At 38.9% G+C, this 18,468-nt stretch overlaps 1 protein-coding gene across 1 annotated transcript; it reads left to right on the forward strand.

Moving 5' to 3' along the window:
* The first annotated feature begins 16,170 nt into the window (after positions 1-16,170).
* LOC101332438 (heat shock cognate 71 kDa protein-like) lies at positions 16,171-18,148 on the forward strand. Its single transcript, XM_033849067.2, is given in 3 exon segments — positions 16,171-16,677; positions 16,680-16,709; positions 16,712-18,148. Coding segments are annotated over 3 exon segments (1,935 nt in total). The 5' UTR covers positions 16,171-16,187; the 3' UTR covers positions 18,127-18,148.
* The last annotated feature ends 320 nt before the right edge of the window (positions 18,149-18,468 follow it).

Here is an 18,468-nt window from a genome sequence, read left to right on the forward strand (position 1 = left end):
TGTTTGTTTTTTGGATATTGAGCTGCATTAGCTGCTTGTAAATTTTGAAGATTAATCCTTTGTCCATTGCTTCGTTTGCAAATATTTTCTCCCATTTTGAGGGATGTCTTTTCGTCTTATTTATCATTTCCTTTGCTGTGCAAAAGCTTTGAAGTTTCGTTAGGTCCCATTTGTTTATTTTTGTTTTTATTTCCATTTCTCTAGGAGGTGGGTCAAAAAGGATCTTGCTGTGATTTATGTAATAAAGTGTTCTGCCTATGTTTTCCTCTAAGAGTTTTATAGTGTCTGGCCTTACATTTAGGTCTTTAAACCATTCTGAGTTTATTTTTGTGTGTGGAGTTGGAGAGTGTTCTAATTTCATTCTTTTACATGTAGCTGGCCGGTTTTCCCAGCACCACTTATTGAAGAGGCTGTCTTTTCTCCGTTGTATATTCTTCCCTCCTTTATCAAAGATAAGGTGACCATATGTGCATGGGTTTATCTCTGGGCTTTCTATCCTGTTCCATTGATCTATATTTCTGTTTTTGTGCCAGTACCATAGTGTCTTGATTACTGTAGCTTTGTAGTATAGTCTGAAGTCCAGGAGCCTGATTCATCGAGCTCCATTTTTCTTTCTAAGATTGCTTTGGCTATTCGGGGTCTTTTGTGTTTCCATAAAAATTGTGAAATTTTTTGTTTTAGTTCTGTGAAAAATGTCGTTGGTAGTTTGATAGTGATTGCACTGAATCTGTAGATTGCTTTGGGTAGTAGAGTCATTTTCACAATGTTGAGTCTTCCAATCCAAGAACATGGTATATCTCTCCATCTATTTGTATCATGTTTAATTTCTTTCATCAGTGTCTTATAGTTTTTTGCATAGAGGTCTTTTGTCTCCTTAGGTAGGTTTATTCCTAGGTTTTTTATTCTTTTTGTTGCAATAGTAAATGGGAGTGTTTCCTTAATTTCTCTTTCCGATTTTTCTTCATTAGTGTATAGGAATGCAGGAGACTTCTGTGTATTAATTTTGTATCCTGCTACTTTACCAAATTCACCGGTAGCTCTAGTAGTTTTCTGGTAGCATCTTTAGGATTCTCTACGTATAGTATCATGTCATCTGCAAACAGGGACAGCTTTACTTCTTCTTTTCCGATTTGGGTTCCGTTTATTTCTCTCTCTTCTCTAATTGCTGTGGCTAAAAATTCCAAAACAATGTTGAATAATAGTGATGAGAGTGGACAACCTTGTCTTGTTCCTGATCTTAGAGGAAATGTTTTCAGTTTTTCACCATTGAGGACGATGTCGGCTGTGGGTTTGTCATATACGGCCTTTATTATGTTGAGGTAAGTTCGCTCTATGCCTACTTTCTGGAGGGTTTTTTATCATAAATGGGTGTTGAATTTTGTTGGAAGCTTTTTCTGCATCTATTGAGATTATCATATGGTTTTAATCCTTCAGTTTGTTAATATGGTTTATCACACTGAGTGATTTGCATATATTGAAAAATCCTTGCATTCCTGGGATAAACCCCACTTGCACATGGTGTATGATCCTTTTAATGTGCTGTTGGATTCTGTTTCCTAGTATTTTGTTGAGGATTTTTGCATCTGTGTTCATCAGTGATAATGGCCTGTAGTTTTCTTTCTTTATGACATTTTTGGTTTTGGTATCAGGGTGATGGTGGCCTCGTATAATGAGTTTGGGAGTGTTCCTCCCTCTGCTGTATTTTGGAAGAGTATGAGAGGGATAGGTGTTAGCTCTTCTCTAAGTGTTTGGTAGAATTCGCCTGTGAACCCGTCTGGTCCTGGGCTTTTGTTTGTTGGAAGATTTTTCTTTCAATATAAAAAATTTTTTATTTTATATAATGCAGTATAGTTGATTAATAATGTTGTGTTAGTTTCAGGTGCACAGTAAGGTGATTCAGTTATACGTGTATCTATTCTTTTTCAAATTATTTTCCCATTTAGGTTATTACAGAGTCCTGAGCAGAGTTCCCTGTGCTATACAAGAAATGCACAACCTTCTGAGACTGAACCAGGAAGAAATAGAGAATATAAACAGACCAATCACAAGCACTGAAATTGAAATTGTGATTAAAAATCTTCCAACAAACAAAAGCCAAGGACCAGATGGCTTCACAGAGAACTCTATCAAACCTTTAGAGAAGAGCTAACACCTATCCTTCTCAAACTCTGCCAAAATATAGCAGAGGGCAGAACACTCCCAAACTCGTTCTATGAGGCCACCATCACCCTGATACCAAAACCAGACAAGGATGTCACAAAGTAAGAAAACTACAGGCCAATATCACTGATGAACATAGATGCAAAAATCCTCAACAAAATACTAGCAAACAGAATCCAACAGCACATTAAAAGGATCATACACCATGATCAAGTGGGGTTTATCCCAGGAATGTAAGGATTATTCAATATATGCAAATCAGTCAACGTGATACACCATATTAACAAATTGAAGGAGAAAAAACATATGGTCATCTCAATAGATGCAGAGAAAGCTTTTGACAAAATTCAACACCCATTTATGATAAAAACCCTCCAGAAAGTAGGCATAGAGGGAACTTTCCTCAACATAATAAAGGCCGTATATGACAAACCCACAGCCAACATCATCCTCAATGGTGAAAAACTGAAACCATTTCCACTAAGGTCAGGAACAAGAAAAGGTTGCCCACTCTCACCACTGTTATTCAACATAGTTTTGGAAGTTTTAGCCACAGCAATCAGAGAAGGAAAAGAAATAAAAGGAATCCAAATCGGAAAAGAAGAAGTAAAGCTGTCACTGTTTGCAGATGACATGATACTATATAGAGAGAATCCTAAAGATGCTACCAGAAAACTACTAGAGCTAATTGGTGAATTTGGTAAAGTAGCAGGATACAAAATTAATGCCCAGAAATCTCTTGCATTCCTGTACACTAATGATGAAAAATCTGAAAGTGTTGGAAGATTTTTAATCACAGTCTCAATTTCAGGGTTTGTGATAGGTCTTTTTATATTTTCTATTCCTTCCTGGTTCAGTCTCGGGAGGTTGTGCCTTTCTAGGAATTTATCCATTTCTTCCAGGTTGTCCAATTTATTGGCATACAGTTGCTTGTAGTAAACTCTCATGATCCTTTGTATTTCTGTAGTGAGAGTTGTTACTTCTCCTTTTTCATTTCTAATTCTGTTGATTTGAGTCTTCTCCCTTTTTTTTCTTGATGAGTCTGGCTAATGGTTTATCAATTTTGTTTATATTCTCAAAGAGCCAGCTTTTAGTTTTACTGATTTTTGCTTTCATTTCCTTCATTTCTTTTTCATTTATTTCTGATATGATCTTTATGATTTCTTTCCTTCTGCTAACTTTAGCGTGTTTTTCTTCTCCTTTCTCTAATTGCTTTAGGTGTAAGGTTAGGTTGTTTATTTGAAATATTTCTTGTTTCTTGAGGTAGGATTGTATTGCTATAAACTTCCCTCTTAGAACTGGTTTTGCTGCATCCCATAGGTTCTGGGTCGTCATGTTTTCATTGTCACTTGTTTCTAGGTATTTTTTGATTTCCTCTTTGATTTCTTCAGTGATCTCTTGGTTAGTTAGTAGTGTATTGTTTAACCTCCATGTGTTTGTATTTTTTACAGATTTTTTCCCTGTAATTGATATCTAGTCTCATAGCGTTATGGTCGGAAACGATACCTGATACGATTTATACCAAGGCTTGATTTGTGACCGAAGATATGATCCATCCTGGAGAATGTTCCTTGAGCACTTGAGAAGAAAGTGTATTCTGTTGTTTTTGGATGGAATGACCTATAAATATCAATTAAGTCCATCTTGTTTAATGTGTCATTTAAAGCTTGTGTTTCCTTATTTATTTTCATTTTGGATGATCTGTCCATTGGTGAAACAGGAGTGTTAAAGTCCCCTACTATGATTGTGTTACTGTCAATTTCCCCTTTTATGGCTGTTAGCATTTGCCTTATATATTGAGGTGCTCTTATGTTGGGTGCATAAATATTTACAATTGTTATATCTTCTTCTTGGATTGATCCCTTGATCATTATGTAGTGTCCTTCTTTGTCTCTTGTAATAGACTTTATTTTAAAGTCTATTTTGTCTGATATGAGAATTGCTACTCCAGCTTTCTTTTGGTTTCCATTTGCATGAAATATCTTTTTCCATCCCCTCACTTTCAGTCTGTATGTGTCCCTAGGTCTGAAGTGGGTCTCTTGTAGACAGCATATATAAGGGTCTTGTTTTTGTATCCATTCAGCCAGTCTGTGTCTTTTGGTGGGAGCATTTAGTCCATTTACATTTAAGGTAGTTATCAATATGTATCTTCCGATTACTATTTTCCTAATTGTTTTGGGTTTGTTATTGTAGGTCTTTTCCTGCTCTTGTGTTTCCTGCCTAGAGAAGTTCCTTTAGGATTTGTTGTAAAGCTGGTTTGGTGGTGCTGAATTCCCTTAGCTTTTGCTTGTCTGTAAGGGTTTTAATTTGTCCGTCAAATCTCAATGAGATCCTTGTTGGGTAGAGTAGTCTTGGTTGTAGGTTTTTCCCTTTCATCACTTTAAATATGTCCTGCCAGTCCCTTCTGGCTTGCAGAGTTTCGGCTGAAAGATCAGCTGTTAACCTTATGGGGATTCCTTTGTATGTTATTTGTTGTTTTTCCCTTGGTGCTTTTAATATGTTTTCTTTGTATTTACTTTTTGATAGTTTGATTAATATGTGTCTTGGCATGTTTCTCCTTGGATTTATCCTGTATGGGACTCTCTGTTCTTCCTGCACTTGATTAACAATTTCCTTTCCCATATTAGGGAAGTTTTCAACTATAATCTCTTCAAATATTTTCTCAGTCCCTTTCTTTTTCTCTTCTTTTTCTGGGACCCCAATAATTCGAATGTTGGTGTGTTTAATGTTGTCCCAGAGGTCCATGTAACTGTCCTCAATTCTTTTCTTTCCTTTTTCTTTATTCTTCTCTGAAGTAGTTATTTCCACTATTTTATCCTCCAGGTCACTTATCCGTTTTTCTGCCTCAGTTATTCTGCTATTGATTCTTTCTAGAGAATTTTTAATTTCATTTATTGTGTTGTTCATCATTGTTTGTTTGCTCTTTAGTTCTTCTAGGTCCTTATTAAACGTTTCTTGTATTTCCTCCATTCTTTTTCCAAGATTTTAGATCATCTTCACTATCATTATTCTGAATTCTTTCTCAGGTAGACTACCTATTTCCTCTTCATTTGTCTGGTCTGGTGAGTTTTTACCTTGCTCCTTCATCTGCTGTGTGTTTTTCTGTCTTTTCATTTTGCTTAACTTACTGTGTTGGGGGTCTCCTTTTCGCAGGCTGAAGGTTCGTAATTCCCATTGTTTTTGGTGCCTGCCCCCAGTGGCTAAGGTTGGTTCTGTGGGTTGTGGAAGCTTCCTGGCGGAGGGCACTGGTACCTGTGTTCTGGTGGATGAGGCTGGATCTTGTCTTTCTGGTGGGCAGGACCACATCCAGTGGTGTGTTTTGGGGCGTCTGTGACCTTATTATGATTTTAGGCAGCCTCTCTGCTAATGGGTGGGGTTGTGTTCCTGTCTTGCTAGTTGTTTGGCATAGGGTGTCCAGCACTGTAACTTGCTGGTTGTTGAGTGGAGCTGGGTCTTAGTGTTGAGATGGAGATCTCTGGGAGAGCTTTTACCTTTTAATATTTCGTGGAGCTGGGAGGTCTCTGCTGGACCAATGTCCTGAACTGAGCTCTTCCACCTCAGCGGCACAGGGTTGACACCCAGCTGGAGCATCAATACCCTGTCAGCCACACGGCTCAGAAGAAAAGGGAGAAAAAAAGAAAGAAAAATAAAATAAAATAAAGTTATTAAAATTAAAAAAATTATTAAAAATAAAAAATATTAAAAAGTAAAAAAAGGAAAGAAGAGAGCAACCAAACCAAAAAACAAATCCACCAATGATAACAATGCTAAAAACTATACAAGAACAAAGCAAAACAAAACAAAATGGACAGACAGAACCCTAGGACAAATGGTAAAAGCAAAGCTATACAGACAAAATCACACAGAGAAGCATACACATACACACTCATAAAAAGAGAAAAAGGAAAAATATATATATCTATATATTTAAAAAAAAGGAAGAGAGCAACCAAATCATTAAACAAATCTACCAATGATAATAAACTCTAAACAGTAAACTAAGATAAACATAAAACCAGAAACAAATTAGATGCAGAAAGCAAACTCCAAGTCTACAGTTGCTCCCAAAGTCCACCACCTCAATTTTGGGATGATTCGTTGTCTATTCAGGTATTCCACAGATGCAGGGTATATCAAGTTGATTGTGGAAATTTAATCCACTGCTCCTGAGGCTGCTGGGAGAGATTTCCCTTTCTCTTCTTTGTTCGCACAGCTCCCGGGGTTCAGCTTTGGATTTGGACCCACCTCTGCGTGTACGTCGCCTGAGGGCGTCTGTGCTTCACTCAGTCAGGATGGGGTTAAAGGAGCAGCTGATTCGGGGGCTCTGGCTCACTCGGGCCGGGGGGAGGGAGAGGTACGGATGTGGGGTGAGACTGGCAACAGAGGCCGGTGGGACGTTGCACCAGCCTTAGGCGCAGCATGCGTTCTCCTGGGGAGGTTGTCCCTGGATCACGGGACCCTGGCAGTGGCAGGCTTCACAGGCTCCCGGGAGGGCAGGTGTGGAGAGTGACCTGTGCTCGCACACAGGCTTCTTGGTGGCGGCAGCAGCAGCCTTAGCATATCATGCCCGTCTCTGGGGTCCACACTGATAGCCGCGGCTTGCGCCCGTCTCTGAAGCTTGTTTAGGTGGTGCTCTGCATCCCCTCTCCTCACGCACCTGGAAACAATGGTCTCTTGCCTCTTAGGCAGGTCCAGACTTTTTCCTGGACTCCCTCCCGGCTAGCTGTGGTGCACTGACCACTTCAGGCTGTGTTCACGCCGCCAACCCCAGTCCTCTCCCTGGAATCTGACCTCCGAAGCCCGAGCCTGAGCTCCCAGCCCCCGCCCACCCCGGCGGGTGAGCAGACAAGCCTCTCGGGCTGGTGAGTGCTGGTCAGCACCAGTCCTCTGTGTGGGAATCTCTCTGCTTTGCCCCCTGCACCCCTGTTGCTGTGCTCTCCTCTGTGACTCTGAAGCTTCCCCCTTCCGCCACCTGCAGTCTCCACCAGTGAAGGGGCTTCCTAGTGTGTGGAAACCTTTCCTCCTTCACAGCTCCCTCCCAGAGGGGAGGTCCTATCCCTATTCTTTTGTCTGTTTTTTCTTTTGCCCTACTCAAGTACATGGGGAGTTTCTTGCCTTTTGGGAAGTCTGAGGTCTTCTGCCAGTGTTCAGTACGTGTTCTGTAGGAGTTGTTCCACATGTAGATGTATTTTTGATGTATTTATGGGGAGGAAGGTGATCTCCACGTGTTACTCCTCTGCCATCTTGAAGGTCTCCCCCATCATACCCATGGAAGAGGAGGCAGGAAGTGCATTTTTGAAGGAGGGATGAGACGTGAATAGACAGTGCCTCCTTTTCTTTAGAGCCTGCTATATGTATGCCAGGCCTTGCACTAGGGACTTTCATCCATTAAAACTCGGTCTTGGGGCTTCCCTGATGGTGCCGTGGTTGAGAATCCGCCACAACTACTGAGCCCACGTGCCACAGCTAGTGAAGCCTGCACACCTAGAGCCCATGCTCCACAGCAAGAGAAGCCACCGCAATGAGAGGCCCGTGCACCACAATGAAGAGTAGCCCCCGCTCGCCATAACTAGAGAAAGCTGGCGTGCAGCAACAAAGACCCAAGGCAGCCAAAAATAAATAAAATAAAATAAATTTATTTAAAAATCTCACTCGCACGAGAACAATATCATGATCCCCAGTTTGTAGACGTTGAAACAAAGGCTAGCAAGAGATGATGTAGCCAGATGTGGGTGAATGGCATCAACAAACGCCTGGCCCATGGACCATAAAGAGAGACATTGTTTTTACAGAGAATACACAGTAATATCAGAGGGGTCCACTGGGCCCAGATTACAGAAATTCTGGGACTCTGTTAAATTGACAATGGAGAGTTAGTCAGATTTCCTGAGAATGCAGAAAGGAGATAACGAGAGTTGTGTTTCAGGAAGATTTTCGGGCATTGGTCTGCAAGGATGAATTGAGTGGCAGGACCTAGAGTGAGTAAAGACAACTATTTCTCTACTCCAAGCACAGGGCAATAGGCATGGGCCCCAGAGGCCTGAGTCTGAAGCTGAGCGCTGTCATTGATTAGCTGTGTGATTTCAGGCAAGGCATTCTCTCTCTCCTGACCCTCAACTGTCTCAGCTGTAGATGAAGCTGATAATAGAATGTATGTGTCTCATAGGAGTGCTGTAAGGAGTCAACAAGACAAAATATATGAAATGCTCTGCCCAGTGCCTGACCCATAGTAATCATGCCGTAAATGGGAGCCCCTATTTTTTTCATGAAAAAGAGCGAGACCAGCTTGGAGGCTGTTGTAATCCATGCACGAGGTGATAAGGACCCAGCCTGAGATGGTGACAAGAGAGATTGGGAAAGGGGGAAATAATGATGTTAAGTGTAAGACAGTGACTAGGTTGTTGAGGGAAAAAACATATTTCCTTAGCCAGAATATTCTGTTGTCAAATGTAAAACAGATTTGAAGATGAAAATTATCTATCATGTGCAGTGTAGTTTTTGTCAGGCTTTTGTTAGACTGTAAGACATTGACTCCAATTTTGTAATGTCTATATCTATCATTCTTTAAGCATTCAGCATGTTGATTTCATATCTCCCAAAGCCTTTCCATTTTGTAACTATTGAAATGAAAAATTTTGAGATAAAGCAAGGGATTTGAGTATATATGAAAATGAGTTCTAAAATGGAAGATTGAGTTTCATATTTACAACCTTTTAGTCTATGTTTCCAAAAGACTTGCAGTTTCATCATTTCCATTATGTTTTCTGAAGTGGCATGAATGTTATAGATACTAAGTCTGATATTTAATTAAAAGGAGGTTGTCTGTTCATGTAGTTGCTGTCCAGGGTAGTTAGTCATTTGTCTTAGGTAGCTAGAACTGAATGTTTCCACCACAAACCCATGTCAGTTATTTGGTACATAAATCAGACCCTGGAGAGAATGAACTTAGGAATTCAAAACATGGAACCTGCCTTTGATTTTAATATTCAGCCCATAGTAAAAAATCCTAGAATGCCAGCCTCCAGCCCTTTCTTAAAATGAGTTTATTAGTTGATCATTAAACATATGTTATATGCCACATAATTAATTTTAAAGTTGGTTAGAGCCTGAGTAAATGGACAATTACCCTCTCCTCTGTGAGCAGATCCATTATCATAATTGCTAATGAAACAAAATTCACATGCATACGTAGATAAAAATAGCCCCTCTCTCTTATGTATTTGACACAGAAGCAAAAAGCTCAATCTGTAATATCTAGTAGGACTAATTCCTTCATTTTATTCTTTTTCTTTATCTTACAGTGGTAATCAAATTTTCTTACAAAGCTGTCCTATCTTGTTTGCATTTAATTCTCCAGCTTCCCTTATTTGAAATCTAAAGCTTGTGTTTAACACTGGAATATATTATTAGCTAGATTTCAAATAAAATAAAGAGAGAACATATAAATTTCATTAGGAAGTTTGAAAAACATAACTAATGTAATAGGTCATTTATAATGTGTCTATACAGTCATAGGTTAAGTATCTCTGAATGAAGAATAAGAGGTGACACATACTTTGAGATGTCACATACTTTGGTAATTCCTCTGCTGTAGACAATAGTATTGATGGATAATATACAGAAAAGATAAACAAAAAGACACAGCTGGTCTTGGATAGAACACAAGTTATCTCCATGGATCAGATACAGAAAAGCGAAGCACAAGTGTGAGCAGGGCTGAATGTTGCTGGGCTCCTGATCTAGTAATAGGCAATGATGGCCAAGTGGTTAGGTCCTTGGTGAGGCAGCTAATGTGCTCCACATATAAAGGGGGATCAGGACCAGCTCAGTGTTTAAAAGCAAGAACTGGGAGTGGGGGACAGAACATTTTACCTTGTTTCATGAAAGGAAGCTGCAAAATGTTACCTGAGACCACATCCCTTGCAAGATATAGGCCTTAAGAAATAGGAGGACACAGATACAGCCTCATGACCTAGGTATGAGCCAAGTGGCCCATTTGTTCAGTGAAAAGATCTGCCGAGTCCACAATATGACCACTGGGTGGAAACTCCAGACTGAGTCTGTAAGACCTGGCTCTGGAATAGGGACCTGTAGGGCTGGGTGGAGATGACTGTAAAACTGCTAGATGGGAAGGGATGAGAACAGAAGCAGAGACAGGAAAAAAAGGCCCTAGACATGTTGCTTTTCAGAAGACGCTTGCACAATGCTGAGAGTAAGTACCTCCTTAAATTTTGTGCCCCAGCTGCCTTACTCTCCCCCCAGACCCTGCTATGAATCCACGAGTCCATACAAATATCAATATAAATAAATAAATGGAGAACTTGTGAAAGCTCTTCCTCACAGAAAATGTTAATAAATGTAGGCGGAATCATAGAAAATCACCATTCGGCAATAATCGTTAATAGATGCTGTAACTAGTGGGTTACATTTTGTTGAAAGATGGCATATTTACATATTTGCAAAGAATTTCCTTTATAGGACACTTAGTAATAACAAAGAAGGAAACAGTAATTTTACAGAGGAGAAACCTGGAGATACCACTGCAACCACGTGATCAAAATTTATATCACCAGTAATGGGACATAGATATCATGCGTCTCCTGATAAGATGCACTGAGAAGGACACATCATTTGTATGACATCTCTGCCAAAGTTATAGAAATAACCTGAATTTAATCATGAGGAAAAATCAAACAAATCCAAATTGGTAGATATTCTCCAAAATACATGGCCTGTACTATTCAAAATTGTCAAGATCATGAAAGACAAAGAAATGCAGAACTGTTCTAGATTAAAGGATACCAAAGAAACGTGACAACTAAATGCAATACATAATCCTAAATTGGATCTTTTGCTATAAAGGACATTAGTGAGATAACTGGTGACATATAAATAAGATCTATAGATTATAATACTGTATTGTGAATTTCCTGATATCTGATTATTGTATCGTAATTGTGTAAAAGAATGACCTTGTTTTTAGAAAATACACACTAAAATATGAGGGGAAAAGAGACTTTATGTCAGCAACTTTCTTTCAAACAAAGCAGTTTAGAAAAATATATAATATATACCATTAAGTGTGTGTATATATATGGTAACATTTGTGGAATTTGAGTTGTGGTACATAAGAATTCTTTTATTATTTTTGCAGCTTTTCTGTCAGCCTTAAATTATTAAAAAATAAAAGATCTAGTGTTATCTTGCTGAAGTGATAATTAAAGGTAATTTTACAATCTTAACTACATTTAATTTAAAAACTAAGGCAAATTGAAAATAAATGAATTAAATGTTCAACTCAAGAAAGCAGAAAAAAGAAAAACAAAGTAAATTAGAAAGAAGGAAATTGTAAAGAGCAGAAATAAATTAATGAGTTTGGTAGAAAACAAATCAGAGAGAGGATCCACAAAATTTAAATAGTGGTTCTTTGGGGAAAAAAGGAATGAGTACAGTGAGAAAATAACAACAGTAGTCAAAGAAAAGACAAATAATTTTAGGAACAAAAAAGGGAATATGACAGTCCTGCTGGTAAATTAGAGATTTCAGTGATCGTAAGAGAAAACTACAATCAACTTTATGCCCGTAAACTTGAAAGCTTAAAAGAAATGAATATTTTCCTAGAAAGTCTATCAAAAGTGACTCAAGAAGAAAACAGATACCTCCATAAACCAATAAACATTAGTGGAAGTGAGTTAATATTCAAAAATGTTCTACCTTAAAAAACACTAGGCTCAGGCAGTTTTACAGAAGAAATTTACCAAATCTTCCAGGATCAGATAGTCCCTCTTTTACAAACTGTTGCAGAGAACAGAAAAATAGGGGACAAATATCTACGAGATTTTGGAAGAACTGAGCAGAGTATCTTGCTCTACCTGATATCAAAACTTCCTATAAAGGTACATGGGAATTCCCTGGCAGTCTAGTGTTTAGGACTCGATGCTTTCATTGCTGAGGCCTGGGTTCAGTCCCTGGTCAGGGAACTAAGATCCCACAAGCCGCTCAGTGCAGGCAAAACAAACAAACAAAACAAAACAAAACTTCCTATGAAGCTACGGTAATTAAGACACTGTGCTTGGTGCAGGGAGGGGCAAAAACACTGGAACAGAATAGAGAGCCCAGAAATATACTCAGATGAGCGCGGACCCTGGATATATGTCAGGTGTGGGATATCAAATCAGCAGGGAGATGGAAGCATCATTCGGTATATGCTTCTGGTAGAATTGGGGATAATTTGAGGGAAAATAAAATTAAACCTTTATTACATATAATGTAAAACCAAACCCAGGAGAAAATCTTCATGATCACAGGACAGGAAAAGTTTTCTTTAACAAAACGAGACAAAACAAAACAGAAAAGCACAAATCATAAAGGAAACAACTGATAAATTTGATTCTGTAATTTAAAAAATCTGCACAGAGACACCATTTAGTATCTTGAAAACATAATGTTGAGTGAAAAAACCAAGTTGCCTCATGATACGGTATGACCTCATTTGTTAAATATTGAAAAATACATACACTAATATTGTACATTGTTTATGGATGTATATGTATGGTGTAAAATTATTAAAAATATGCATGGGAACTTTAATACTGTATTCCTAACTAACAAGAAGAAGAGAAAAATGGGGAATGGATTGGAGAGAGTACAATGGGGTTCTCAACTCTATCTGAAATGGGTATTTTTTCTTAAAAATAAATGAGGTCTGAAACAAAAATGGGCTAAAATTAAGATTTGATAACACAGAATGTGGGTAAATGGATATTTGTTAATATCATGTATTCACATCTATATGCTTAAAATACCAATACCCCATGTCCAAGCAGGGTGCTATAGTAGAGAAGCATCAGCCTAGATCATGGTTGAAGTGCAGGACCTACTGCTTGTTAGCTGTGTGACCCCTGCCAGATTACTTAATTTCTTAGAACATCAGTTTCTTCATTTGTAAATTGGGGATAGTTGTAGTACTTAAAGCATCGCTGTGAGAATTACATGAACCAATGCACATAAAGTGTTTTGCCCCATGCCTGATACATAAATACTCAGCACTCTGGCCTTTGTGATCGTTTTCAACAAATTTGCCAAATTTTAATTTTTGGTGTTTTTTTTTTTTGTTTTAGTGAGGTGTAATTGACATATAACATTATATTAGTTATAGTTGTACAACATAATGATTTGATATGTGTATATATCAGAAGTGATCATCACATTCAATCTAGTTAACATGTCACCATACATAGTTACAAAAATTTCTTGTGATGAGAAATTTTAAGATCTACTCTCTTAGCAGCTTCCAAATATGCAATACAGTATTATTAACTATAGTCACCATGCTGTACATTACATCCCCATGACTTATTTTATAAATAGAAATTTGTATCTTTTGACCCTCATTCAGCCATTTCACCCACGCCCCACCTCTGGCAACCACCATCCTGTTCCCTATATCTATGAGTTCTCTCTTTTTTTTTTTTAAGATTCCATATATAAGTGAGATCATACGGTATTCGTCTTTCTCTGTCTGACTTATTTCACTTAGCAGAATACCCTCAAGGTCTATGTATGTTGTCACAAATGGCAAGGTTTCATTTGTTTTTCTTTTCTTTTGGCTGCGCTGTGTGGCTTGTGAGATTTCAGTTCCCTGACCAAGGATTGAACCCAGGGCCCTCGGCAGTGAGAGCTCGGAGTCCTAATCACTGGACCACCAGGGAATTCCGAAGATTTCATTTCTTTAACGGCTGAATAATATTCCATTATATATTCCAATATTTTATACCTATATCAATACACACAGAGACATACACACATACACGCACACCATGTTTGTCTTTATCCATTCATCCATTGATGAACATTTAGGTTGTTTCCATGTCTTGGCTATTGTAAACAATGCTGCAGTGAACATGGGGGTGCATATATCTTTTCAATTCAGTGTTTTTGGTTTTGGCTTTTTTTGGATAAATACCCAGGAGTAGAATTGCTGGGTCATATGGTAGTTCTATTGTTAGTTTTTTGAGGAACCTCCATTCTTTTTTCCATAGTGGCTGCACCAGTTTACATTCCCATGAACAGTGCACTGGGGTTCCCTTTTCTCCACATCCTCATCAACCCTTGTTTATTTCTTGTTCTTTTGATAGTAGCCATTCTGACAGGTGTGAGGTGGTATCTCGTTGTGGTTTTAATTTGCATTTCCCTGATAATTAGTGATGTTGAGCATCTTTGCATTTGTCTGTTGGCCATTTGTATGTAGTTTTTGGGAAAATGTCTGTTAAGGTCCTCCGCCCATTTTTTAATTGGATTGTTTGTTTTGATGTTGAGTTGTATGAGTTCTTTGTATATTTTGGATATTAACCCCTTATCAGCTTTATGATTTGCAAATATTTTCTTCCATTCAGTAGGTTGCCTTTTCATTTTGTTGATGGTTCCCTTTGCTGAGCAGAAGGTTTTAGTTTCATGTGGTCTCATTTATTTATTTTTACTTTGATTGCCTTGGCTTTTGGTGTCAAATAAAAAAAACATCATTGCTATGACCTGTGTTAAGAAGCTTACTGCTTATGTTTTCTTCTAGGAGTTTTATGTTTTCAGGTCTCACATTCAGGTCTTTAATCTATTTTCAGTTAATTTTTGTGTATGGTGTAAGATAGTGGTCCAATATCATTCTTTTACATGTGTTTGTGCAGTTTTCCCAGCACCTTTTATTGAAGAGACTGTCCCTTCCCCATTGTATCTTCTTGCCTCCTTTGTCACAGATTAATCGACCATATAAGCATGGGTTTGTGTTTAGGCTCTCTGTTTTGTTCCATTGATCTTTGTGCTGTTTTTATGCCAATACTATACTGTTTTGATTACTATAGCTTTGTAAAATAGTTTGAAATCAGGTAGCTTGATGCCTCCAGCTTTGTTCTTCTTTCTTAAGATTGCTTTGGCTATTCAGGGTCTTTTATGGTTTCATAGAAACTTTGGGATTGTTTGTTCTATTTCTGTGAAAAATACCATTGGAATTTTGACAGGGATTACATTGCATCTGTAGTATGGGTTGTATGGACATTTTTAAAAATTAATTTTTATTGGAGTATAGTTGCTTTGCAATGTTGTGTTAGTTTCTGCTGTACAGCAAAGTGAATCAGGTGTATGTATACATATATCCCCTCTTTTTTGGATTTCCTTCCCATTTAGGTCACCACAGAGCATCGAGTAGAGCTCCCTGTGCTATATACAGGAGGTTCTCATTAGTTATCTACTTTATACATAGTATCAATAGTGTATATATGTCAATCCCAATCTCCCAATTCCTCCCACCGCTCCCCCTTTGTCTTGGTATCCATACATTTGTTCTCTATGTCTGTTGGGTTGTATGGACATTTTGACAGTATTAATTCTATCAATCCATGAGCATGGAATATCTTTACATTTATATGTGTCTTCTTCAATTTCTTTCATTACTGTCTTATATTTTTCAGTGTACAGGTCTTTTACCTCCTTGGTTAAATTTATTCCTAGGTATTTTATTCTTTTTGATGCAATTATAAATGGGATTGTTTTCTTAATTTCTCTTTCTGCTAACTTGTTATCAGTGTATAGATACACAACAGATTTTGTATATAGATTTTTGTATCCTGCAAGTTTACTGAATTTGCTTATTCTAACAGTTTTTTTTGTGGAGTCTTTAGGGTTTTCTATATATAAAATCATGTTATCTACAAATAGTGATAGTTTGGGACAGTCTTTTTTTTGTTAATTTTTCATTTTGAAATAATTTCACACTTACAGAAATAGTTACAAAGACTCCCATTTACCCTTCATCTAGATTTTACCATAATCATTCTATTATCTGGATCAAAAAAACCTTCTCGATGAATGGGAAACCAAACCGTCATATATCCTCTGCTGTGGTAAAACTGGACTATTTGGGAGGCAGTAAATAACCGTGGTTAAGAATGTAGGCATTGGGTCTCATTGAACGTGGCGGCAGCTTTACAGATTGCTGTTTTCTCCTCCAGCGGACCTGGGCCTGCACTCCAGCAACCATGTCTAAGGGACCTGCCGTTGGCATTGATCTTGGCACCACCTATTCTCGTGTGGGTGTCTTCCAGCACAGAAAGGTGGAAATAATTGTCAATGATCAGGGGAACCGAACTACCCCAAGCTATGTCGCCTTTACTGATACCGAACGATTGATCGGTGATGCTGCAAAGAACCAAGTTGTAATGAATCCCACCAACACGGTTTTTGATGCCAAACACCTCATTGGATGAAGATTTGATGATGCTTTTGTCCAGTCTGATAAGAAGCATTGGCCCTTCATGGTGGTGAATGATGCAGGCAGGCCTGAGGTTCAAGTAGAATACAAGGGAGAGACAAAAAGTTTCTATCCAGAGGAGGTGTCATCCATGGTTTTGACAAAGATGAAGGAAATAGCAGAAGCCTACCTTGGGAAGACTGTTACCAATGCTGTTGTCACAGTACCCGTTTACTTTAATGATTCTCAGCGTCAGGCTACCAAATGTGCTGGAACTATTCTGGGCTCAATGTACTTAGAATCATCAACGAGCAACTGCTGCAGCTATTGCCTACTGCTTAGACAAAAAGGTTGGAGCAGAAAGAAATGTGCTGATCTTTGATTTAGGTGGTGGCACTTTTGATGTGTCAGTCCTCACTATTGAGGATGGAATCTCTGAGGTCAAATCTACAGCTGGAGATACCCACTTAGGTGGAGAAGACTTTGGCAACCGGATGGTCAACCATTTTATTGCAGAATTCAAGCGCAAGCACAAGAAGGACATCAGTGAGAACAAGAAGGCTGTCCGTCGCCTTCGTACTGCTTGTGAGCGTGCTAAGCGCACTCTCTCTTCCAGCACCCAGGCCACTATTGAGATTGATTCCCTCTATGAAGGAATCAACTTCTATACCTCAATTACCTGTGGCCGATTTGAAGAAGTGAATGCTGACCTGTTCCTTGGCACACTGGACCCTGTGGAGAAAGCCCTTCGGGCTGCCAAGCTAGACAAGTCTCAGATCCATGATATTGTCTTGGTGGGTGGTTCAACCTGCATCCCCAAGATTCAGAAACTTCTCCAGGACTTCTTCAATGGGAAAGAACTGAATAAGAGCATCAACCCTGATGAGGCTGTTGCTTATGGTGCAGCTGTCCAGGCAGCCATTCTATCTGGAGACAAATCTGAAAATGTTCAAGACTTGCTGCTGTTGGATGTCACTCCTCTTTCCCTTGGAATTCAAACTACTGGTGGAGTCATGACTGTCCTCATCAAGCGCAGCACCACCATTCCCACCAAGCAGACACAGACTGTCACAACCTGCTTGGACAACCAGCCCGGTGTACTCATTCAGGTTTATGAAGGTGAGCGTGCCATGACCAAGGATAACAACCTGCTTGGCACGTTTGAACTCACAGGCGTACCTCCTGCCTCCCGTGGTGTTCCTCAGATTGAACTCACTTTTGATATTGATGCCAATGGCATCCTCAATGTCTCTGCTGTGCATAAGAGCACAGGAAAAGAGAACAAGATTACCATCACTAATGATAAGGGCCGTTTGAGCAAGGAAGACATTGAACGCATGGTTCAGGAAGCAGAGAAGTACAAAGCTGAAGATGAGAAGCAGCGGGATAAGGTGTCTTTGAAGAATTCTCTTGAATCCTATGCTTTCAACATGAAAGCTACTGTTGAGGATGAGAAACTTCAAGGCAAAATTAATGATGAGGACAAACAGAAGATTCTTGATAAGTGTAATGAAATAATCAACCGGCTTGATAAGAACCAGACTGCAGAGAAGGAAGAATTTGAACATCAGCAGAAGGAGCTGGAAAAAGTCTGCAACCCCATCATTACCAAGCTGTACCAGAGCGCAGGAGGCATGCCAGGAGGAATGCCCAGGGGCTTCCCTGGTGGTGGAGCTCCTCCATCTGCTGGTGCCTCCTCTGGGCCCACCATTGAAGGGGTTGATTAAGCCAGCCTAGCATAGGGTTAGCATTGTTCCACACAACATTGAAGGACCCAAATCTGTAGCAAATTCTATGGCAGTTTTAAAGTTGAGCTGCTGTAGTAAACTGGGCATTCTTGATACTTGAACATGGAATGTGTGCACAGGGAAAGGAAATAACACTGCACTTTACAAGCACTGTATTGTAAATGGAAAATGCAATGTCTTAAATAAAACTGTATTTAAAATTGGCAAAAAAATATAGGCATTATTTGTGACAATATGCATGGACCTTGAGGGTATTATGCTAAGTAAAATAAGTCAGAGAAAGACAAATACCATATGATTTCATTCATATATGGAATATAA

Source organism: Tursiops truncatus, chromosome X, assembly GCF_011762595.2.
Source record: "Tursiops truncatus isolate mTurTru1 chromosome X, mTurTru1.mat.Y, whole genome shotgun sequence".
NCBI classification, from domain to species: Eukaryota; Metazoa; Chordata; class Mammalia; order Artiodactyla; family Delphinidae; genus Tursiops; species Tursiops truncatus.